This window comes from Ylistrum balloti, unplaced genomic scaffold, assembly GCF_031769215.1.
Source record: "Ylistrum balloti isolate Yb309-2 unplaced genomic scaffold, AGI_CSIRO_Ybal_v1 Utg370240, whole genome shotgun sequence".
In the NCBI taxonomy this organism is placed as follows: domain Eukaryota; kingdom Metazoa; phylum Mollusca; class Bivalvia; order Pectinida; family Pectinidae; genus Ylistrum; species Ylistrum balloti.
The window spans coordinates 108,782-133,980 of NW_026782195.1; the positions used below are offsets into that span (position 1 = coordinate 108,782).

Here is a 25,199-nt window from a genome sequence, read left to right on the forward strand (position 1 = left end):
AAACTGTTGAGATTTATAAAATTCTTGGACATCTGATGTTGGTCTATATTATAGATTATGACTCAACATCTTAATCTTTTGAGATAATATAAACAGTTAAGATTTTATTAATTTGTCTTTTACCTTTTAATTTGTTTAATATTATTTCCTATATTGATTGCTGTGTTTTTCACCAGTTGATGGCCCTAATGACCTTTTATGTGTTGACAGGCTGTTACGATTGAAATAATAATGATAATAATCACATATAGTAAGTAATTCCTCAATTCCTCCAGAATAAATCCATTGCTGATAAGAAACTGTACTTTTTTGAAAATTGAAACTAAACTTAAGCAGTGACAGTACGTCCTGAAACTTGAAATAGTTTGGCAATCTAAAAATATCATCTTCTAACATCAGTGAAAAAGCCTATATAGAGAATACATGGTCAGTGTCTTAAATACAAGCTGTATTTTGGTGTGGGTGAAGAAAGACAAAAGTGGCAAGCCTCTGGCATCTTTAGTTCACCTTCAATTTGAATATGCCATTTCAGTTTGTGACACATATCTGAAAAAAGACACTGACAAGATGGTTCAGTGCAGGGCTGCCCATTATGTTACCAACAGACATCATAACACCTCAAGTGTTGGTAACATGTTAGACCTTCTTAAATGGCGCAGCCTTCTTGATCACAGAAAAGATGCAGTCGACCATATTGTATATGTCATAGCAAAGTTGCCATTAACCCATAACACCTGGTTCCCACTACAAGACCTACAAGATGCTGTCTTCAAAATTCTTTCTGCACTATCTCTTGCAGATTGTCCGTGAGGAAAGAATCCTTCTTTCCCCGGACAATCAATAATTGCAATACACTTCTGCCTGGAATTTCATCAGCAGACACATTATCATCCTTCAAATCAGCAATCTCCTCATGCCATTATCAATTCCATTTCTCTCTATTTCTTGCAGCAGTTAAAATTTGTCATTATCTGGTAGAATGTTGACATGTGGGTCAGGATTCAAGGTTATCTTTTGAACAGGGGTTTATAAAATAAATGCAGGGTGCCTATTAGGCCAATATTACTATTCATTTTATTTTAGCCAAGTTGTCAATGATTTCTATAAATCTAGGTTTGCTTAAAGTGAATTGGTGTTTGTGCACATGGTAATTAGCCCATTGTTCCATGCCACCAATCGATTCGGAAGGGTTTTTGCTTCTGTTTTTTTCAATACACTGCATTTGGCAATTTGGTGTAATGTACAACATTAATCATTTTCATTACTTGAAAAGTCACATGCAGGATTTCAAAAATATCATTCATAACATCTAGATCTGCTTCAGTGCTTTGTGTCACTTCTTCTTACCAAAAACACTGCTTTAATATAGAAAAATGGTATTGTATATAATTACACTAAAATAATTTTCTCTGTGTATGTATTCTACGATTACGTTATTGTGAACATAGGAGTGTGAGGTTTTGTTAATAATAATACACAGTAATCGCTATTAAAAACTACGTTCTCTAAGTATTACCTATAGTCCTTCATCATAGGTATATTTCTGCAGCACAGACTATTTTTATTGTGACTATCATATGTTTTTGTTGACAGAATCCTGCAATATGTCACACGCAAATCGAAAGAATCATAGCTAATGCGTTGTTCTAAAATCTGCAATATTAGATGAATCGATTGATATAAAGAAAATATAATCAAACAGTATACTCCTAATTTTAGATATATCCCCTCTCCTCCCCAAATTTCGATATATATATGATGTTTTCAAGTGCAATACTGGGGCGTTTGTGTTGTGTTCATGTTGAAAACATACCACAATAGAAACTCTGACGTTTTCACACGTATTTGATCCGTTTGCAAGAAACCCAGAGCCGTGTTTTTTCTTCAAAATTCATAATGAAATTCGCTGACAATTGCCACATCTGTGCCAAACATTAATCTGACACTGACGTCATAATTATTGATCCACGTGCACAAGACCTTTCAAAACTTCGTCACACAGACGTTTGCATTTTACGGGTTATTATGAGATTTTTCTAATAAAATAACAGGAAGACGGTATAAACAAGATTATCAAAATGATAAAAAAATCTATTCAAACATAACGCTTGTTCTTCTATTGTGATCAGCATTAATAAGAATGACTAATCCCTTTTGAAGATAACAATTTATTCTCTGATAGTGCAGGATCCGGCTGCTATCAACGTATTCTTCTTCCAATATATAGGTTCACAGACTACAACTGAAAATAAATTATGACCGGCTACTGTGTGTGAATATTTGGCTTTTGTTTTTTTCTTCTCTTAATTGTAATACATAGATATCAAAATATTACCATAAACTATGAAAAGTTAGATTAATCTGTATCTTTAAGGAATTCACTATTGTCATTTTAACCAATTAGCGCAAAATATTCTTTCTGTGTAAACCAGGGTGTTTGTTGTAAAAGGGGGAATGTCATGCTTTCAGTTATTTTAATGAATACGGTTATTTTAAATGCAAACAATTTCGAAACACAACGAAGTGAAAATTCTTAACACGTTTTGTGTAATATTCAACAGTCTATCATGGTGGTAGATTAGAACAATAGGTTGAAATCTTTTCAGAAAATTACATTTTATAATGCTGGCAAAAATAAAAATCATATACACTTTTTAGGAATAAACGAAAATCTCGGCTTTTAAGCAAATAATTGAACCAATCAATTAATGTTGATTGTAAAGATATTCCGGAAATATTTTCCGTCTCTGATTCATACAATTTTATTAGATGCAAAAAGCCTTTTCCTGTGAAAGAGTTTTGAGCAAGAGGGAACATATGATGGATAATTTGTTGGCTAGGATCTGTTTTTCCTGACCTCGTCCATCATGTACATCGTTAGCAAGAAGACTTTAACGAGGGTGCTAAATTTTGTAAGAGACAAATATTGTTAGTCACTGATTCAATCACAATAATATAAGAACGGATTATCATCACCGTTCGTTGAACGTGTTGTGACACATTCGTTTAACTTGACCATTTACTGTCAACATTGTGTCATACCATGTTCAAAAGTGGTAAAGTTCAATTAATGCATTTTGTAGAGCAGCAAATAAGTATTATTTCAATAAACAAAAATATTTTTTATCATATATGAAAGAAGGAATTTGAAGATTTCCCACTCTTGGTTTGGGGATCTGTTCATGGGAGTTGGACTCTTTTACATAAATTTGATTCCCCTTAACCCTTTGATACTGAGGACTAAATCTGATCTGAAGTAAAACTTTAAAGATTGACCACAAATCTGGATTTACTCAAGTGCCTTATTCCACAACCCAAAGGGAATGTGGCAGCTCTTGATAAGCAGTTAAATTATTAAAAAGATATGGAATCACATTAAATTAAAAAGTTTTTCATTTCCATTTTAACCACACTATTCATTTGCTAAGTTCTGAATGAGCCAATCTAGCAATTAACATTCAAATTCATTTGACATTTATGTATTTCTTTGAACAAAATACAAAAAGAAAAAAACTGAAATATGTTTATAGACCTGTTACCACAACACTAATATAATGATAGACAAGTTGTGCAATGTTTCAAGGATATACTGTGCTTCGAAAAGTTTTAAATTCAGTCATGATCCATGTAGCTTTACTAACATTTAACTTCACATTCAATTTTAAACTCTCCCGAAGGGCCGTGTGAGCCTATGGCATACTGCAGTGTCTGTTATCCATCCATCTGCCCATCAATTTTTTCATACAAAAAATTAGTCTGTAGCAGGTTTTGGTGAGGGGTAATCAATTTTGTATAAAAGATTGGTCTAGGGTAGGAGGGGAGGAACTCTCAGTTCCCTAGGGGCCTTTAAGAATAAATGGATATTGCCCCAAACTTTGTCAGAAGTATTCTTGAGTGAAGGGAAACAATTTATTTTAAGGATTGGTTCTCAGTTCCTAGGGGCTTAATGTATGGGGCCCAATAGGGGAAATTTTGCAAGTGCTTTAAAATTTTACTCCACTCATAAGAGATTATGGATATTGCCCAAATTTGGTCTGAAGTATTCTTGGGTGAAGGAAACTTAGTTCTGTATAAATGGCGCATCCCTGCCCCCAAGGGCGGGAGGGATGGGCCCAATTTGGGAAAAGTAAGTTCTTAAAATCCTTCTTCTATACTAGGAAATTGTCCAACTTTGGTCATAAGAAATTTTTATGACTTGTGAAGCTAACCTCTCTTTGACTACAAGGGACCAAATATGGAAATTATATCGGAAAGTGTCTGTCATGTTTGAAAAAAAGCCAGTTAAGCATTGCATGCTCCTTGGGCCACTTGTTTCTGTAACTTTCAAAGAAGCAGTAATTTGTGTCAAGCGCTAACATGTATAATTATAGGTTTATATGTTATATTAATTTACTTATTAGCCATGATTCTTGCTGTTACAGATTCTGTTGGTCATCGTTCTACTCTCCTGGGTATATGTGATAGTGGCAGGACGCTATGCTGGTCTATTGTACCTAGACCAGAACTATTCCTGATATAATGGAGATCATAAATGACAATGCCGCAATGCTTACCAACTATGAAGTGCTCACATTGTTGTCTGATATCCAGGCTGGACGGGGACAGAAAAAGCCGGACAAAAGTTTACAACAGCTAGCAACAATAACTTATGAAGCTGTCAAATATTTAGAGGACAAACCTTGTAAAACACAGACTCCAGAAATTATTGAACAGTTCATGACAGATGTTCAATCATTTAACTTAACAAAATCAGAAAAGGTTCAGTTACTTAATCAGTATCCGTCCACTGCTGTTGAAATCCAGTTAATTGTAGAAGAAAGTGAGGAACGATTAACAGAAGATCAGATTTATGAACTTTTAGAGGTGATAGGAAAATACAGGCCAAGTAAGCCTGAAGAGGAGGAAGAGGAAGAGGATGGTGAAAATGAAGACTTCAAGGAAGGAGAGGAAGAAATGTTAGAGCAGGAATAGATTTCTAGATTCTAAACAAATTGTTTAATGTTATATTAGCAACTAAATGAAGTTCTGCATTTCATACTGTAGATAAATTGTATTTAAGAATCATTTTTTATATTTCACTGATCATGTAGATGCAAACAGACTCAAATAAATGCCTTTCATAGTGTAAAATGTTTATGTGGTGTTACATGCAATTATTTAGGCATCCATATGTCATGACCTACCTATGTCAAGGTCATTCGTTTAAACAAACTGGCCTTTTCAGTCTTATCATTTAGCATGCTTTATACCAATGCAAGTATTTTGACCATAGTCAAGAGTACCGTAGGGAAGAATGCCCACTCTACGACAAAAATATTAATGATTTATTGAATCAATCTCATGTTGCAGTTTTAAAGTCTACCACGTTTCAAAGAAATTTATTGAAAACTGAGGGTGAAGGAAAAAATGAAGGGCACTATTGCAAATTAACAGTACTATTAAGTAAAACATAAATGTCATGTAATGGTTATAAAGTCTACTACGTTTCAGAGAATTTGGTGAGAAACAATATAACAATAGGAAAATAAATAAGTGGCAGTAACATTTCAAATCTAACTGCTGTCATGGAAACAATTTTAAAAGATTACAATGAAATGATGCATGGACAACCACAAACTACAATAGGTCCTGTCAAATTTTTTGACAAGCATATAAAATTTAAGTGAGCAAGGGCTCTAATAGATCTATCCCCTGTCTACCCCTTATCTTTTTCATCTGATCTAATTTCTTAATCTACTGAGGAATTCATGAGATATCTTTTACACAGGTACCTATGACCTTTAACCTTCATTGATGACCACCAAAATTTAATCTAGTATAGGCTTTGGTAGGGGATAGTATGTTTTAAATATAAGATACGGTAAATTTGGGGGTATAGTGCGCACTCGGGTATAATGCGCAGGTAGTTTTTTGGGGTCAGATTAAAAGAAAAAAAAATTTCTACAGAAAGATTAATTGATTACTGGTTACCACGATGAAACAGTTGTGGTTTGATCCATTGATAATAACTGACCAGAAGAGCTGACATAGGTGCGACAGCGAAACACCCAGAGATGGAGAGAGAGCTGTTCAACTTTGTATGCGATCACCGAGATGCCGGCATCGCTGTCAGTACAACAGAACTGCGCGTGCGGGCCATGCAGATCAAGAGAGGTCATAGGGTCACCAATTTGTGGGAAGGGCTGTCCGATTTATGAACAGAACGACAATCGTCCAAAAACTTCCGGACTCGTTGAATTCCAGAGATACATCGTCAAAATGAGGCGGAAATTCAGACACTACTATAGCCCTGACCAATATTAAGACTGTAACTATTTGAAAGATGGGAAACGAAAAAAAATAGATTCAACATAATGCTAGCGTGAATGGCCGATGATTAAAACATTAGAATTTTATTTATTTATTTGTTGTTTTTATCTCGAAACTATCATATATGACCGACGACTTTTACATATAACTATGTGAAGGGAGGTAATCCAATATGGCAGACGCAGACCTCGGGAATGATAACCCAAAGAATGGCATGTTCCTGCGTATAATGCGCACCCCCTTTTTGACATGATAGTTTTAGCTTGAAAAAGTGCGCACTATACGCGGAAATTTACGGTAATTCTGTCCATTGATTCATAGAATATCTTTTACACAAGATTTTTATTTCAAAAGTGGTGACCTTTGACCCTTTCACTTTAACTGGTGACCATCAAAATCTGATCGGGTGTAAACCTTAGTGGGGTGATGCAGTGGTGTGAATACAAACTAAATCTCTGTATAGGTTAATGAGATAACTTATACATATGTTTATCACAGATGCTAAGTGATTACTACAAAAAACCCCACCCTCTTACCTAAAAAAGGAAGTATAATTAAAAGTATTACACCTTTAGTTGAGCGATTCATTCTATAACTTTCAATGTTGGTCAAGATCAAATATATTTTATAAAGACAAGCAAGCAAACACTATATGTAAGATGTTCTTTCACCTTATGGACATCAACAGAAGATCTTGATGTTAATTTGTCAAGACCAACACACATGACTTCCCAGATCAAGAAAGTTAGCTAAATGTCACTGCTGCTAGACTGTGGGTCTCAAAAACTTGATACATTTGATCTTAACAACCTTGAATCTAAGTAATACCTGCTTGCTATTTACATTTATACCATGAACATAAGTCTACTTGTTATTCAGAAGGTGCTCAAAAGACAATGAACAAGGCTGATAAACATAATACAGACTTTATTTTCTGTAAGATCGTGCTATTTAGCAATCAATTCCACATAAATCACACAGATCACTGAATGCACATCTAAGGACAAATCATAATAGGTATGTCTCAAAGTCAACATGCCACTTGTGTCTCGAAATGTTGGCAACAGTTTCTAGTCAGTTTCTCTTTAATTTAATGCAGAGGTAAAATTGTCTTCATGCCCATTCAGGTCCACTTGTTTTTATGTCCATCAAAACTTTTCTTTTGCCGAAGTCCGTGTTAGCATACTCCTGGGGTTCTTTTGACTTAGTCACATTCTGCAAAAAAAAAAAAAAAATAATAAAAATATGTGTATGAAAGTTCATCATTTGGAAATCATTGTAAATCTTTTAAAACTAAGTTTAGCCTTTCATATTAAATGGATCATTAATGTATCTCTTCACACCTTACTAACAAAAACACATCCTTTGAACTGCTGAGGTATACCATATCTAATCTACACTGACTGTGTAGACCGTATAACACTTGTTTGACATCTGAGGGTAGTAAAGAGCATAACACTTGTTTTGTACCTTTGAGGAACACAATACTTAATCTACTATACAGTGTAAAAAGTATAACATCTGGTCTGTACCTCCCAGGAATACCATATTTAATTTATCAAAGGAACACCATATTTAATTTATCAAAGGAACACCATATTTAATTTATCAAAGGACAGTGTGCTGAATGAATAACACCTGATCTGTACATCCATTGAACACCATAACTAGTCTACCATACTCACAGGTTGCTGATGGTATCATACCTGTTCTGTATCTCTGAGGAAAACCATATATTATCTACTATACTCACAGTGTGTTAATGGTATAACACCTATTCTGTATCTCAAAGGAACACCAAATCTATTTTATCATAATCACGGTTTGTTGATGGCATCACATCTGTTCTTTTTCCCAGAGGAACACTATATCCAGCACATTGTGCTAACAAAGAGTGGACAGTATAACACCTGTTCTGTATCTCAGAGGAAAACCATATCTAGTCATCATACTCACAGTGTGTTGATGGTATCATACCTGTTCTGTATCTCAGAGGAAAACCATATCTAGTAATCATACAGTGTGCAGACAGTATAACACCTGTTCTGTATCTCAGAGTAAACCATATCTAGTCATCATACAGTGTGCAGACAGTATAACACCTGTTCTGTATCTCAGAGGAAAACCATATCTAGTCATCATACTCACAGTGTGTTGATGGTATCATACCTGTTCTGTATCTCAGAGGAAAGCAATATCTAGTCATCATACAGTGTGCAGACAGTATAACACCTGTTCTGGATCTCAGAGGAAAACCATATCTAGTCATCATACAGTGTGCAGACAGTATAACACCTGTTCTGTATCTCAGAGGAAAACCATATCTAGTCATCATGCAGTGTGCAGACAGTATAACACCTGTTCTGTATCTCAGAGGAAAACCATATCTAGTCATCATGCAGTGTGCAGACAGTATAACTCCTGTTCTGTATCTCAGAGGAAAACCATATCTAGTCATCATACAGTGTGCAGACAGTATAACACCTGTTCTGTATCTCAGAGGAAAACCATATCTAGTCATCATACTCACAGTGTGTTGATGGTATCATACCTGTTCTGTATCTCAGAGGAAAACAATATCTAGTCATCATACAGTGTGCAGACAGTATAACACCTGTTCTGTATCTCAGAGGAAAACCATATCTAGTCATCATACAGTGTGCAGACAGTATAACACCTGTTCTGTATCTCAGAGGAAAACCATATCTAGTCATCATGCAGTGTGCAGACAGTATAACACCTGTTCTGTATCTCAGAGGAAAACCATATCTAGTCATCATGCAGTGTGCAGACAGTATAACTCCTGTTCTGTATCTCAGAGGAAAACCATATCTAGTCATCATGCAGTGTGCAGACAGTATAACTCCTGTTCTGTATCTCAGAGGAAAACCATATCTAGTCATCATGCAGTGTGCAGACAGTATAACACCTGTTCTGTATCTCAGAGGAAAACAATATCTAGTCATCATGCAGTGTGCAGACAGTATAACTCATGTTCTGTATCTCAGAGGAAAACCATATCTAGTCATCATACAGTGTGCAGACAGTATAACTCCTGTTCTGTATCTCAGAGGAAAACCATATCTAGTCATCATACAGTGTGCAGACAGTATAACTCCTGTTCTGTATCTCAGAGGAAAACAATATCTAGTCATCATACAGTGTGCAGACAGTATAACACCTGTTCTGTATCTCAGAGGAAAACCATATCTAGTCATCATACTCACAGTGTGCAGACAGTATAACTCCTGTTCTGTATCTCAGAGGAAAATCATATCTAGTCATCATACAGTGTGCAGACAGTATAACTCCTGTTCAGTACCACTGTTGACCACCATATCTAGTCTATCATACTCATAGTGTGCTGATAAAAACACACATGTTCTGTATCGCCGAGGACACTATATCTAGTCCATCATACTCAGTGTGTTGATGGTATAACACCTGTTCTAGATCTCCACTGGACACCATGTCTAAACTACCATACTCACAGTGTGCAGACAGTATAGTAACTTTTTTGTACCTCCAAAGAACTAAATATCTAGTTTATCATTGATAAGTTTTACTTATCTTGTATCTACTGCGTTTGTGATCAGTAAAATTCATTATCATTACTTGAGATACTCACCGTGTAGTCTGGTGATAGTACATGTAAAAAATTTGTTCCTACACCATGGTTTTCCCAACTCTGAAAAATACAAAATATCAATTAATACGCACTATATAATGGTTATCATCTTGACAATCAAAGAATACCATCCAAATATATGGCACCTATTTGTACATGCAGAACATCTGACCATTTTGTTTCTTAATTACATAATATGTTAGATGGCTTCAAATGTTTAAAGGCATCATCGTAAACCTGAAGGTATGGTAACTTTATATATTGACATGCCTCTATGTAGCCTATAATACATAAATAAAACATCAACCTTAGAATGGTATTTTGATTATGACAAATTGACCTAAAAGTCATACTTGCTTTGGAATAGTACTTATGACAGTGACCTATATAAATCATGGCTACCTTGGGATGGCACTTGATGTGACACAGCAACCTTTAAATCACATTTACCTTGGATGGTTCTGGATGTGATAAAGTGACCTACAAATTACATGAACCTTAAGATGTGCTTGACACAGTGACCTATATAAATTACTCTTTCCAATGGTTGGTATGTATACTTCTCTGTCACAGTAACCTAACACCTATGAATCACACTTACGTTTGAATGGTACTTGGCTTTATAATAGACTGCCACAGCAATACCCCAAAAGAGGAGTCCAAACGGAATAATTTTTCTTTCTGCAGGTGGAGGGAGACTCTGAACAGAAATGGAAACACAGTTTAATATTATTAAGCAAACGTATACAAAAAAGGAGTAGGATAAGAATTGTAATTATCACACATCTAGGAACTAGCTACCCACCAGTGCAGTAAAAACAAGATACATAAATGTAATATGATGATATTTCAGTGGCAGACAGCGACCAACATGAAAAGCACATAATGCCAGCAAGAATGATTAGTACTTTATAGGGTTGGTTATAATTTTATCAAAGCATTTGATAGGAATATTTTTTCAGTTTTATCTTGATATGAATGAAAAATTGATTTGAAAACTAGAGTGGAGATATGAGTTATAGCTATCACATTGTTGTAAACTATATAAAACATTGCCTGAATGGCAACTCTTGCAAGGGTCGCTAAACTTTGGTGTTTTTATATTGGAAGAAATTCTATCTGGCCGCAATCACGACAAAATCGCAATAGATACTCAGAACCCTGTGCGTGTACTGTTTTAATTATGTGATTCAAAATGTAATAAAATTGTTATGCATTTTAATAAGTACCTTTGGTGGTGTCCAAAACATGAGCGCGTTACGTATGCTAGTTTTGGCAGTGTATATGGCCGTCATCGGCTTCCCGTATACCCTCCTGAAGAAGTTCCTGGGCATTGGGACATATACTGGTTCGTGGGGAGCCAATTGTTGATCCCTTAACCAGCGTGCACGCCGTTCACGTTGTTCCGGTGTCATCCCTTTACCATCTTCACCTAATAGCCTTTCCCGACTATCTTTGAAAGGTTCGATATTGAACGGAGGGTATTGACTTTTAAAATTGTTATTTTCTTTAGTCATTCTTCTTTCAAACTCCCATGGTTTCTCTCCAGGTCTCAAATCATAGCCATCTCCTGGTTTTCGCAAGACAATACCAGCCAACATGTCATCGAACTTCGATGATGGTGGTGGCATCCATGGCAACCTTTTCGCTTTCCGAACAGGCGGTCCTACCTCTGCCTCCGCCATTTCTGCTCTGTCCTTGAAAACAATCGAGGTCGGTTATACGCTTACAAATATTCGATACACTAAATACTGAGTCGGAACATTTTATCGGACCGGATAAAATTTGGTAAAAAAAAAAACCTTTTATTTGCGAAAAATATATATAGTTTAGATATGGTCATGGAATGTCGGTTTCCAGTGTTCAGTCAGTTATATATAAATCACCGTGTACAGCTCCCATCGCGGGTCGATAAGATGTGAGGAGCACGTTTAATACCCAATACTAAATTATTATTACATGGAACTACACAATGCTACTTTAGTTTCAACAAACATCAATAAATAAATACATATTTCGACTTTGGTAATGATATTTTAGCAGATGGTGCGTTTTGTTGAAAAATCTTGCACAACACTAACCGCAAGTCTAAGTTGAACCAATACTAACCGACCAATACTAGTTCAAAACACTTAGTTTGTTTTAAGGTCTGCACGGAATTGACAATGACACTGTTAGCTGCGTGTGGATAATCGTCACTGCTCGCTGATTTTTTTTCCGCACAGAAGAGAAAACCACATCTCGTATAGATTGATTGGACAAAATAGTGGACAAAATTGTTCTGGTTGTATCCTTCAGAATACATTGGCTTATCTTGTCAGAAGCAATATAAGTTTGATAACTTATGTCCAATTCCTTTGTATATATTTGGTGCAAATAAAATATGTTTAAACTTAGGAGCAACGGCCTTTTCAAGAATAGATAAAATGTCAGAAACATATTTTTCTTCTGTAGCAATATTAGTAAGAGAGTTTGGAAAGAAAACGGATGGAGTGGCATTGGTAGACCCATTACACGAAAATAAAGTGAAATAGTTATTGAGTATTTCAGTGTTTTTCCTGTTACTTAAGTAATCAAGGGTAGTGATAGACCGCGATTAAATTTGTTGAAATAAAGTCTAGTCTTAGCTTTCTATTTCATAATGATAACTTGATTTCTCTTACATTTGAACTCAGACCAATCATCTGGGCGCTTTGAACTAAGTGCTATTTGCTTTAGTACGTTACGTATATGACCGCGTTTTCGTAGGACTATTAAACTTTGTTTATCTGAGGGGCTTGAGCAGTTGAAGGTATGTTTCCTGAATTTCCTACACAAAATCTCCCTTTTCCCCTTAAGTTGCCCATTTCTTTTTGAGACTGATTGGACGCCGGAAACATGCTGTAATATCAGGGTAATATCAAAAGAAAACGATGTGAGGGTTAGGGTTCGTATGTCATATGATTTTTTCTAACTGTTTAACTGTTTGGCCAGCATCCATTATCACTGATATTGATTAAACGTGTGTAATTTTAAAAAATAATGGATTCACTTCATAATAATTAGTTTTGAAATGGCAAAATATGCCTAATAAAACGATTCCCGATGGGTTGACGCATTGTTCGAGTAGTGACGTGCGCATCGTAATGAAATTCCCATAATACTACGCGATGACAATATATTATGACGTCACAATGATTTGACGTCATATTCATTGTACCACGGTGATTTTCCCTACACAACGCGGTGGACAAACTGGTGAGCTGCATTTCATTTTTCTAATTAAGGGTGGTTTATGTTAATTACTGAAAAGTATCTCTTAAATCTCGGCGAGAGAGAGAGCGAGAGAGAGAGCATGTTACTGACGAATCATGTTATTGGTGAAGGTTTTAAAGTTCCGTTGATTTCGTGTGATGGCACGAGTGGAATGTGGGGCTACTGTTTATCTACAAAATAAAATAACAACGATTTTTTGCTTGAAAACCACTAAATTTGAGCTCCACGAAAACGTACTTGTATTATCAGTTGGGGAAATAGTCACGCAATTAAATGAAGTTCCTCTATTTCAGATTTTTGGTTGTACGATCTGGTTACATTGCATTCACGTCATGACTCAGCGACGCCACATTGTAGTAGATCCTTCTTCTATAGATCCAAAGGTATGTTGTCTTCACAATCATTGTTGAATAATTTGCATAAAATACCAAAACAGAAATGTTTGTGTTGTAAATTTGCTTGTTGATGCTCCCGATATTGAATGACATAGCGCAATATGAAACGACAACAATAAAATATATTTGTATTTTGAATTGTGCTTCACAAAGACATACATTTCATTGTTGACTGTACTGCTTCCTGCAGCTTTTCACAATAAGACAGAACTACGTAGTTTTTAAGTGAATATACTCATAAAATGAAAGTGTTAAATGTGTAGTTTCAAGGGGAATTAAATAAGCATTTCGTACACTTGAGTAAAAGAGATGGCATAGATTAAACTGCATTGAGGTATAAGAAATCCTTACATTATTCTTATTCACAGGATCCTGTGGATGTGGCCAGTCTGGATGGTACAGAAGGGTGCCCAGCTCCACTGTTGGGAAGGTGTTTGTTGGGATGTTACTATTTTTTCAGACCGAGTAAACGACCCATTATTTACGAGATTGACCCAACATTATTCGTAGAGCCCGTTTGGACTGGCACTCATTCGACTGACGTTCGATCAGACGACGAAGTGGTAATCGACACATTAGTGGAATCTAGGCCACTGCGACTTATGTCTTCGGTATTCTCCAGCACCCTGGCGCCATCTACCAGCTATCCAAGGGCTGCGGTCGAACTGCCAGGCCAGCTACCCGACGAATCGGAATCCCCAGCCGAACTAATTTCGAGGCAGATGTCAGGATCACAAGGTCCAATTTATGAACATGCCAAAGGTTCCATACTACCAAGTTCAGAGAAAAGTGTACAGGAAACCATGGGACTGCCCGACGTGTTGGCAGCCGATGGCAACGGGGTTAACCAACAATCAGTTAAAAAGACCCCGGATGTGTTTGTACACCGATATGAATGGTTCCGATCCATTCTCGGATGGACCAGCTCTGTGTAACTTTCGCGACGATGGTGATAAATAGTTACAATCAGAATAAAATGTTTAAATCGTCTCACGACATTACCAATACTGGCCAGTGTAATTTCTATTTTCTGTACCCACAATGCAACGGGTTGTTTGATAGCTTGATCAAGTACATGTGCATTGCCAACAATCTTGTTTGTGTTTTGTGAATTTTGAAGAATGTGTTTGTCAAATAACTGACCAGATGATGTGGTCATCTGGTCAAGTGTGATCAGTTGATAATAAATTTTATTATGTACACAAACCATGACAGCTATTTCCCAATAAAATATTGATAATTGATGGATTCTTTTTCTTATTTTTTTAATAAATAACAGAGAAAATAGAGATTGTTTTGAAAAGAGGACAACTTTATATAATTCTTGTCAACTCCAAAACACATCACGCAACAGACACGTTTATGATTGAAAATAGGAAACTGTCAATGAAAGACTTGGTTACATGAAGATTTAAATTTGTTGGCGAGGTAGTATCGCATTTGGTGCATTGTATATCATTACATTGACTTGCAAAAAATCACGGACTTGTTGCTTGAAAATTAAGAACATGATGTTGCAACAACCACGCAAATGGATGACATGAAGGAATTGACTTGTTGAGAGCTGTCTAATTTGGAAATAAAAGGTACGAGTTCAGTGGGTTTGAGATTTGCTCTGTACTATGTATTTGTATTGGAAAGAAGTAAGTAAGGCGTAAGTGAAAAGAAATCACTGATCCATGACTGGCCCCATTCTATTTGTGGGCTCACGTGCCTACGACTGGGATAAGCGCTAATGGGACGTAACCCATGGTATCCTGTAGAAATAGCTGCAATTGCTACCCAATACTCAAAAAAATACAAAATTTTAAAATATCCCTTCGGATAGTTTCGAACTCTTCCCTGTTACAGACATAGCCTCAGGTGATATTTCAATACGGGCGTGAAATAATCTCAAAACCTCGATCAGGTCCCATGTAACTAAAAAGGTTGAACAAAAATAATTTAGGAGCGATACGGAAACTGTATCCTCGTTTTCAAGGACTTCAACTTGCAGCCGTCGGTGCTCACACAATAGTCGGGATTGAGGTTTGTACACCGTGTAAATGAAAACCGGTTGGCAGATATACTTCCGAACTGGGTATGGTGTATCACGTCAAGAAAATAGCCGCCTAATTCCAAAAGGGTGGCGGATGGCTTCCACATAAATGTTTATGATATTTTAATTCCCGGTAAACTTTGTTCTCATGAGGTGGAGTCGTTAATAAGTTTGTAGGAGTTGCCTCCCCTAGTTTACCGTTTCGAGGGGGAAAAACTGATAAAGTGAATAGAACACCAGATCTGAATTTTAAGTGAAATGTCGAGCGGGCTAAACACGATAAATTGTAGTCCGGGACAAAGGAAAACTGTGCGAGGTCAATTTACAAGACGAAGAATCACCTAGGTGACCAGGCTTTGGGAATTTGATGAAGCAAAACCCGAAGAAGTGATGACAAAAGAAACATTTTACAAATGCACAAAAAGAGGATGAATTCAAAGCAGAGAAGATTGCCAACAATACAGAGGAACAACAAGACAAAATTATGAATGATTCGGGGAAAGATACTGTTACTAAAAAGCAAACTTCGAGGCTATAGAACAGAAACTGGAGAACAAACAGCGCCTTCTTGTTATCTTGTCATTGTTTTGTATCAGGAAATCCTCCGCGACAGCCCTATCATATCCTCCATGTGTTTGTATACTTGAATTATATCTCCTCTCAATCTTCTGTGCCTCAATGTCGGTAATTTAAGGATCGTTAGCCTGCTCTCATACTTAGGTCTTTCGTCCCCGGTATTTGTTTCGTTGCTCTTCTTTGCGCATTTTCCGACTCATTTATGTCTTTTTGCAGATAGGGATTCAAAACGCAGGCCCCATATTCCAGGTGCGGACGTACAAGCGCTTTATATAAAAGACAGAACGACTTTTTGTCTAAGTACGTGTATGTTCTTCGGATGGTTCCCATTATTCTATTAGCTTTATTGACTGCATCGTGAATATGTTCGTTGAAATTAAGGTTGTTGTCTGTTATAATTCCAAGGTCCTTTTCTTTTGTAACCTGATCTAATGTAACCTCGACTCTTCCATTTCCCTCGTCTCTATATAAGTGTAACGGTGTATTATCGGTTTTCTTTCCTACGTGCATAACTTTGCATTTGTCGGGGCGAAATTTCAAGAGCCATTCATCAAACCATTTCAATCACAATGGGTTTCAAACAACCACTTATCGGGAAATTATAGAGGCCGTAACTGGAAACTCAACCTGCAACAAGGGCCTTGTAGGGACTTGGAACTTTCTTCCTGATTTTTATGTAACAGTTGATGTATACTTTAAAACAGAACCTAAATAAATACTGGTCCGACCGACAATCAACATTTGACCAGCTGTTAGCCCTAGATTACCCTAAAGGCAACCGGACAAACGAAAGAGGGCAGAAGTGGGTTGTATACTCTGCGCCCAGTTCTGACAGATAGCCCGCTAGTAACACACCCGATTAGAGTTGGGTTTACACACGAGAAGATAATCCGGTATTATTTGGAAGTTCAAACATCTCAAGTAAGTTGATTTTTGACATCTAACACAATCCAGCCTACTTTCTCTGCACAGCTATGTTATTATTCTTACGTACCTTAGTTTAATAAGCTGATCATTAAAAGTACTTGCCACTGACTTTAGCGACAAACGCATTCGTAATTTTAGCAGGACGCAATATTCGAGCTGACATTTGATGCTTGACTTTTAATTTAAAAGTCATATCCTTGAAACTGCATCATCATATATCGATCCTAGGTGTGCAAGGTCTAATGTCTCTCAACGGAGTTTGGATTTTCGCACGTGAAGATTGTGACCACTGTTTTATCAAGAAATACCCTATTCCGGAACAAATTCAACAGTATCCTAGTTGTACACACGTTCTTTAAATCTGGATTGAATATTTGGATTTTTACAACAATTCTAACATCTATTTTTACAGAAATGCTGCCGAAATTTGAAAATAGAATGGTTTGCAGGCAGATCTAGTTCTTACATGGAACTTATGTGATTTCTCTGTGATTTGAATTAAATGCAAATGTTTCTGGTTGTGATTTGTGTTTGCACATTATATACGTTAGAGATATAATACATGTGTCACTCTATCCTGTTATATATATGGACGATGATAGGTATCAAACATGTAGCGTGGCCGTGTAGAATCAAAGGGGAGCAACTCGTAAGATCTCAAACATCAAAACATGGTATCATTTGTAAATTATTTATATGTAAAGAGAAACGGCAATTCTACGAAAAAAAATTCAAAATATTGTTATGTTATAAGTATATTCTTGAATTTTACGTATTTCGACAGTATTCATGTCTTGTGTTTATATATCATACATTCGTCAGAGTGAGAGTACATAGTAATTCTGCCATGTATCAATATAAAAACACACATTCACTTAAATACATTATGAAATTAGTTAAAAGAAATCAACCTAAATTTTATATATTTCAGTTGGTGTTAAGTGACATTTCACATTCTGGTGTATGTGGTAGATGTTGACTTCCCCAGTGGTGTGTTTCTGTGGTAGATGTTGACTTCCCCAGTGGTGTGTTTCTGTGGTAGATGTTGACTTCCCCAGTGGTGTGTTTCTGTGGTATATGTTGACTTCCCCATTATTGTGTTTCTGTGGTAGATGTTGACTTCCCCAGTGGTGTGTTTCTGTGGTAGATGTTTACTTCCCCAGTGGTGTGTTTCTGTGGTAGATGTTGACTTCCCCATTATTGTGTTTCTGTGGTAGATGTTGACTTCCCCAGTGGTGTGTTTCTGTGGTATATGTTGACTTCCCCATTATTGTGTTTCTGTGGTAGATGTTGACTTCTCCAGTGGTGTGTTACTGTGGTAGATGTTGACTTCCTCTTTGGTGTGTTTCTGTGGTAAATGTTGACTTCCCATTGGTGTGTTTCTGTGGTAGATGTTGACTTCCCCAGTGGTGTGTTTCTGTGGTATATGTTGACTTCCCCATTATTGTGTTTCTGTGGTAGATGTTGACTTCCCCAGTGGTGTGTTTCTGTGGTAGATGTTGACTTCCACTTTGGTGTTTCTGTGGTAAATGTTGACTTCCCATTGGTGTGTTTCTGTGGTAGATATTGACTTCCCCAGTGGTGTGTTTCTGTGGTAGATGTTGACTTCCCCAGTGGTGTGTTTCTGTGGTATATGTTGACTTCCCCATTATTGTGTTTCTGTGGTAGATGTTGACTTCCCCAGTGGTGTGTTTCTGTGGTATATGTTGACTTCCCCATTATTGTGTTTCTGTGGTAGATGTTGACTTCTCCAGTGGTGTGTTACTATGGTAGATGTTGACTTCCTCTTTGGTGTGTTTCTGTGGTAAATGTTGACTTCCCATTGGTGTGTTTCTGTGGTAGATGTTGACTTCCCCAGTGGTGTGTTTCTGTGGTAGATGTTGACTTCCCCATTATTGTGTTTCTGTGGTAGATGTTGACTTCCCCAGTGGTGTGTTTCTGTGGTAGATGTTTACTTCCCCAGTGGTGTGTTTCAGTGGTATATGTTGACTTCCCCATTATTGTGTTTCTGAGGTAGATGTTGACTTCCCCAGTGGTGTGTTTCTGTGGTAGATGTTGACTTCCTCTTTGGTGTGTTTCTGTGGTAGATGTTGAATTTCTCTTTGGTGTGTTTCTGTGGTAAATGTTGACTTCCCATTGGTGTGTTTCTGTGGTAGATGTTGACTTCCCCAGTGGTGTGTTTCTGTGGTATATGTTGACTTCCCCATTATTGTGTTTTTGTGGTAGATGTTGACTTCCCCAGTGGTGTGTTTCTGTGGTAGATGTTGACTTCCTCTTTGGTGTGTTTCTGTGGTATATGTTGACTTCCCCATTATTGTGTTTTTGTGGTAGATGTTGACTTCCCCAGTGGTGTGTTTCTGTGGTAGATGTTGACTTCCTCTTTGGTGTGTTTCTGTGGTAAATGTTGACTTCCCATTGGTGTGTTTCTGTGGTAGATGTTGACTTCCCCAGTGGTGTGTTTCTGTGGTAGATGTTGACTTCCCCATTATTGTGTTTCTGTGGTAGATGTTGACTTCCCCAGTGGTGTGTTTCTGTGGTAGATGTTGACTTCCCCATTATTGTGTTTCTGTGGTAGATGTTGACTTCCCCAGTGGTGTGTTTCTGTGGTAGATGTTGACTTCCCCAGTGGTGTGTTTCTGTGGTAGATGTTGACTTCCCCATTATTGTGTTTCTGTGGTAGATGTTTACTTCCCCAGTGGTGTGTTTCTGTGGTATATGTTGACTTCCCCATTATTGTGTTTCTGTGGTAGATGTTGACTTCCCCAGTGGTGTGTTTCTGTGGTAGATGTTGACTTTCTCTTTGGTGTGTTTCTGTGGTAGATGTTGACTTCCCCAGTGGTGTGTTTCTGTGGTAGATGTTGAATTCCTCTTTGGTGTGTTTCTGTGGTAAATGTTGACTTCCCATTGGTGTGTTTCTGTGGTAGACGTTGACTTCCCCGGTGGTGTGTTTCTGTGGTATATGTTGACTTCCCCATTATTGTGTTTCTGTGGTAGATGTTGACTTCCCCAGTGGTGTGTTTCTGTGATATATGTTGACTTTCCCATTATTGTGTTACTGTGGTAGATGTTGACTTCCTCTTTGGTGTGTTTCTGTGGTAAATGTTGACTTCCCATTGGTGTGTTTCTGTGGTAGATGTTGACTTCCCAATTGCATAACTCTGTTATTTTATTGTTGTCACTCTACTTAAGATACAATTATCGTAAACATCAGAAAGATTTTTAATTGCTGTCTCACTTGTTTACTATGGAATAACATTTGTAATTGTTAACATTCATTTATCATAAACGAGAAAGCAATTTATTTTCAATTTCATTTGAAGACAAACTCTTCATTTCATATCCATCCCATTAAATGTGAATACACTGTTAAAGAAGTATAAAATTTATGGGGCTTCTGATGTAAAATAAATTATAAGATCTTTGAGTGAACCTTGATAATTGATAATGATAGGCAGTGTGCTTATGTCCTTACAAAAACACAAAGTGTTGCCTGTAAACAAGTTCTGTTATTATTAATAGATATTTTTTTGTTTAATAAAGAAAATCTTTTGATGTTTGTCATAAATATGAAACTTATATCACCTGCATGTTTAATGAGTCATACAATATGATAAAAAATGTACATGTAGATTTATTAGGTATCCTAGATCGTTCTTTCTCCACTCTTATAAATTTTAATATATGTTTAATTCAAGTATCATCAATATCTGATGTCTGTTACCTTCTGTTGGACGTCACAGTTATGAAGGTCACTCTGTCTTCTGTACAGTCTGCTACCTTCTGCTGGACGTCACGGTTATGAAGGTCACTCTGTCTTCTGTACAGTTTGCTACCTTCTGGTGGACGTCACAGTTATGAAGGTCACTCTGTCTTCTGTACAGTCTGCTACCATCTGGTGGACGTCACAGTTATGAAGGTCACTCTGTCTTCTGTACAGTCTGTTACCTTCTGCTGGACGTCACAGTTATGAAGGTCACTCTGTCCTCTGTACAGTCTGTTACCTTCTGCTGGACATCACAGTTATGAAGGTCACTCTGTCTTCTGTACAGTCTGTTACCTTCTGCTGGATGTCACAGTTGTGAAGGTCACTCTGTCCTCTGTACAGTCTGATACCTTCTGCTGGACGTCACAGTTATGAAGGTCACTCTGTCTTCTGTACAGTCTGATACCATCTGCTGGACATCACAGTTATGAAGGTCACCCTGTCTTCTGTACAGTCTGATACCTTCTGCTGGACATCACAGTTATGAAGGTCACCCTGTCTTCTGTACAGTCTGATACCTTCTGCTGGACATCACAGTTATGAAGGTCACCCTGTCTTCTGTACAGTCTGTTACCTTCTGCTGGACATCACAGTTATGAAGGTCACTCTGTCTTCTGTACAGTCTGATACCTTCTGCTGGACGTCACAGTTATGAAGGTCACCCTGTCTTCTGTACAGTCTGTTACCATCTGCTGGACATCACAGTTATGAAGGTCACCCTGTCTTCTGTACAGTCTGATACCTTCTGCTGGACATCACAGTTATGAAGGTCACTCTGTCTTCTGTACAGTCTGATACCTTCTGCTGGACGTCACAGTTATGAAGGTCACCCTGTCTTCTGTACAGTCTGTTACCTTCTGCTGGACATCACAGTTATGAAGGTCACTCTGTCTTCTGTACAGTCTGATACCTTCTGCTGGACGTCACAGTTATGAAGGTCACCCTGTCTTCTGTACAGTCTGTTACCATCTGCTGGACATCACAGTTATGAAGGTCACCCTGTCTTCTGTACAGTCTGATACCTTCTGCTGGACATCACAGTTATGAAGGTCACTCTGTCTTCTGTACAGTCTGATACCTTCTGCTGGACGTCACAGTTATGAAGGTCACCCTGTCTTCTGTACAGTCTGATACCTTCTGCTGGACATCACAGTTATGAAGGTCACTCTGTCTTCTGTACAGTCTGATACCTTCTGCTGGACATCACAGTTATGAAGGTCACTCTGTCTTCTGTACAGTCTGATACCTTCTGCTGGACATCACAGTTATGAAGGTCACTCTGTCTTCTGTACAGTCTGATACCTTCTGCTGGACGTCACAGTTATGAAGGTCACCCTGTCTTCTGTACAGTCTGATACCTTCTGCTGGACATCACAGTTATGAAGGTCACTCTGTCTTCTGTACAGTCTGATACCTTCTGCTGGACATCACAGTTATGAAGGTCACCCTGTCTTCTGTACAGTCTGATACCTTCTGCTGGAAGTCACAGGTTTGAAGGTCACTGTCCTCTTTACATTATGTGGTAGTGTTGCTGCCATCTGCTGGATGTCACAGGTTTGAAGGTCACCCTGTCCTCTTTACAGTACATGATAATGTTGCTATCATCTGCTGGATGTCAAAGTTTTAAAGGTCACCCTGTCATCTATACAGTATGTTGTAGTGTTGCTACCATCTGTTGGCCCTATGAAAGTTATAAATACTTGTTAATTCCACAATATTCCATTAATTTGTTGAGCTGTTTGTTTCAATTCAAGTAAAACACGAGAAAGTCAAATGTTTGCATTTGTTTATTATCAATATACTTGTATCAATATGAAATATATATATAACAAAATATACACTGCACAATAGTATCTCATTAAACTTGAACAAAACTCTACTGAATGATATACTTTTCTTCTGAACTCAATACTGGTTTCTGTCTTTTATTTCCTGAAATACTATCAACATTTGTGTTTAACTTTGGTTGATGAAGTTGAACAAAATTTTCTAGTATTGCGATATTACATCAAGTATTTACAAAAAGCCCGGGCAAAATACTGAGAGTATACTCACAGGGCAAGAAACATTACAGACGTCTGAGGTAGACAAAGAGAAAATAATATCACATTTCTCGGGAAAAATTTATAAGTAATCAATTTTGATACAGCATATCAGTAGATTTGTGTGATTTTTTTAGAATGGTTTGTATTATATTACTTATATGTCTTTCTGATACACATTTTCCTGAGCATATAAATATACACATACGTGTTGGGGATGCTTATAACACCTTGGCCCTATAATTATCAAATATTACAGCAAGTTACTGGCTGATGAAGGGATCCTGACATGTAATGAGTGCTATAAATAATACCAGTGTGATATATGTTTAAAACTTCATGCATGGGAAAATGGTCAATTCAAAACATTTTTAAATACAAAAAATAACTCTATTTGTAGACTGAAAGTGTTAAAACCATCTTTAAATTTAAAAGAAAATTTTCTATCATGCTTGAAAAAATAATGTTTAAAATTAATTCAAATTAAAATGCATCATCAATTTTACACATTGTGTATACCATAAAACATATATCTGCCTAAAACACTGTACATTAATACAATGTTATTAATATTGCACTCATTCTTATATACACAAGAGTAACATTATCATGGTAATTGGTAGGTAAAAAAAAACTGAAGTAACTCATAGGTAGGGCAGGAACTTGTAAGAAGGGCCGACACCAACTGACAAAAAATATATCACTGTAACTGCTCGGCAGGGAAAGCTAAAAAAGATAAAAGCCAATTTTATGATGAAAAAAATTAAGTTGGTGGTACAACTCTGGTAGATTTGTAAGAAAACTGCTTGTATTTTTGTCTCTGATTAGTTTAGCGAAGTTTAAAACTTCTACATAGATAAACATAATAGAGAGAATTACCAAGGTACCTCAATACAACCTACAATATCAAACTTCTAAAACTTAGATATACTGCCCATATATGATAAGAGATTTTTTTTTACCTGTAGGACAGGTAAATAAAATCTATGTGAAACACTTTTGTATAAAAATAAATATTCCTTTTTTTTCTCCTCAAATATGTGAATCGTGTTTGTAAAAGACAAGCACAAAGTATTTATTAGCACTTCTATTGTGAGTTAAATTGTGGTCTATTTTCTGTAATTTCAATACCGTCAGTTTGTACTAGATCAATATGGACTTGTGTTTGACCTATAAATCTAACAAAGAAGGAAAAAGTTGTTAAAATCTCGGCAACTGAACATTGAAAAAGATAAAGGTGACATATTGACATGACAATGCATTCAATACCCAAAGGCAAATTTTAAGATTCGACAACCTTAAGACACATTCCACATGTTTCAATTGTAAAAAAAAAAAAAAAAATGCTTTCATTCTTAAATCAAAATGAAAAAAAAGACCCTTTGAAATTTTGTGAATAGTGAAGCCTTTAGCCTGACACAATAGCTTGACTGTGTTTGATGGAGACATTAACACAGATTCCAATGTAAACACAATATACAAGGGCAGAGTACCTGGTACATATACATTACGTTGGTAATGGTCCAGCACAGGAATCATGTGATCTCAAAAGTCTTCAACAATGTGTTATTGATCTCACTGTCTGTCAAAAAAAGTAGATCCCAAAACCTCATACATCAAGTGAACCAGGGAGAAAACACTAAGTTTTTACCTGTATAGTTACCCAGGGTATCTAATGGTTCACAGAGGAGACACAGACTTTACCATTATAGTTATGTAATGGTTCACAGAGGAGACACAGACTAAACCAGTATAGTTATGTAATGGTTCACAAAGGAGACACTAACTATACCAGTATAGTTATCTAATGGTTCACAGAGGAGACACTAACTATACCAGTATAGTTATCTAATGGTCCACAGAGGAGACACTAACTATACCAGTATAGTTATCTAATGGTCCACAGAGGAGACACTAACTATACCAGTATAGTTATCTAATGGTGCACAGAGGAGACACAGACTATACCAGTATAGTTGTCTAATGGTTCACAGAGGAGACACTAACTATACCAGTATAGTTATCTAATGGTCCACAGAGGAGACACTAACTATACCAGTATAGTTATCTAATGGTGCACAGAGGAGACACTAACTATACCAATATAGTTATCTAATGGTTCACAGAGGAGACACTAACTATACCAATATAGTTATGTAATGGTTCACAGAGGAGACACTAACTATACCAGTATAGTTATCTAATGGTGCACAGAGGAGACACTAACTATACCAATATAGTTATCTAATGGTTCACAGAGGAGACA

The 25,199-nt window shown here is 36.9% G+C and overlaps 3 protein-coding genes across 3 annotated transcripts; 2 read left to right on the forward strand and 1 right to left on the reverse strand.

Moving 5' to 3' along the window:
- The first annotated feature begins 2,795 nt into the window (after positions 1 to 2,795).
- On the forward strand, positions 2,796 to 5,130 carry LOC132552182 (DNA-directed RNA polymerase III subunit RPC9-like). Its single transcript, XM_060216329.1, has 2 exons — positions 2,796 to 2,912; positions 4,422 to 5,130. The coding sequence occupies exon 2, from the start codon at positions 4,519 to 4,521 to the stop codon at positions 4,969 to 4,971; it is 453 nt and encodes a 150-aa protein (XP_060072312.1). The 5' UTR covers positions 2,796 to 2,912; positions 4,422 to 4,518; the 3' UTR covers positions 4,972 to 5,130.
- A 2,089-nt stretch (positions 5,131 to 7,219) lies between these two features.
- LOC132552171 (uncharacterized) lies at positions 7,220 to 11,623 on the reverse strand. Its single transcript, XM_060216315.1, has 4 exons — positions 11,167 to 11,623; positions 10,539 to 10,637; positions 9,938 to 9,997; positions 7,220 to 7,524 (listed from the first exon to the last, which is right to left on the reverse strand). The coding sequence occupies exons 1-4, from the start codon at positions 11,620 to 11,622 to the stop codon at positions 7,423 to 7,425; spliced, it is 717 nt and encodes a 238-aa protein (XP_060072298.1). The 5' UTR covers position 11,623; the 3' UTR covers positions 7,220 to 7,422.
- A 1,901-nt stretch (positions 11,624 to 13,524) lies between these two features.
- LOC132552132 (uncharacterized) lies at positions 13,525 to 14,522 on the forward strand. The gene is made up of 2 exons (XM_060216272.1): positions 13,525 to 13,575; positions 13,956 to 14,522. Exons 1-2 carry the CDS (start codon positions 13,525 to 13,527, stop codon positions 14,520 to 14,522), a joined length of 618 nt encoding a protein of 205 aa, XP_060072255.1.
- The last annotated feature ends 10,677 nt before the right edge of the window (positions 14,523 to 25,199 follow it).

Coding starts and splice junctions, on each gene's coding strand:
- LOC132552182 (XM_060216329.1), top strand. CDS start 4,519: ATGGAGATCATAAATGACAATGCCGCAATGCTTACCAACTATGAAGTG.
- LOC132552171 (XM_060216315.1), bottom strand. CDS start 11,622: ATGGCGGAGGCAGAGGTAGGACCGCCTGTTCGGAAAGCGAAAAGGTTG. Junction 9,998..10,538: donor AAGCCAAGTACCATTCAAAC/GTAAGTGTGATT, acceptor TGTATTTTTCAG/AGTTGGGAAAACCATGGTGT. Junction 7,525..9,937: donor TACTATCACCAGACTACACG/GTGAGTATCTCA, acceptor TTTTTTTTGCAG/AATGTGACTAAGTCAAAAGA.
- LOC132552132 (XM_060216272.1), top strand. CDS start 13,525: ATGACTCAGCGACGCCACATTGTAGTAGATCCTTCTTCTATAGATCCA. Junction 13,576..13,955: donor CTTCTTCTATAGATCCAAAG/GTATGTTGTCTT, acceptor TCTTATTCACAG/GATCCTGTGGATGTGGCCAG.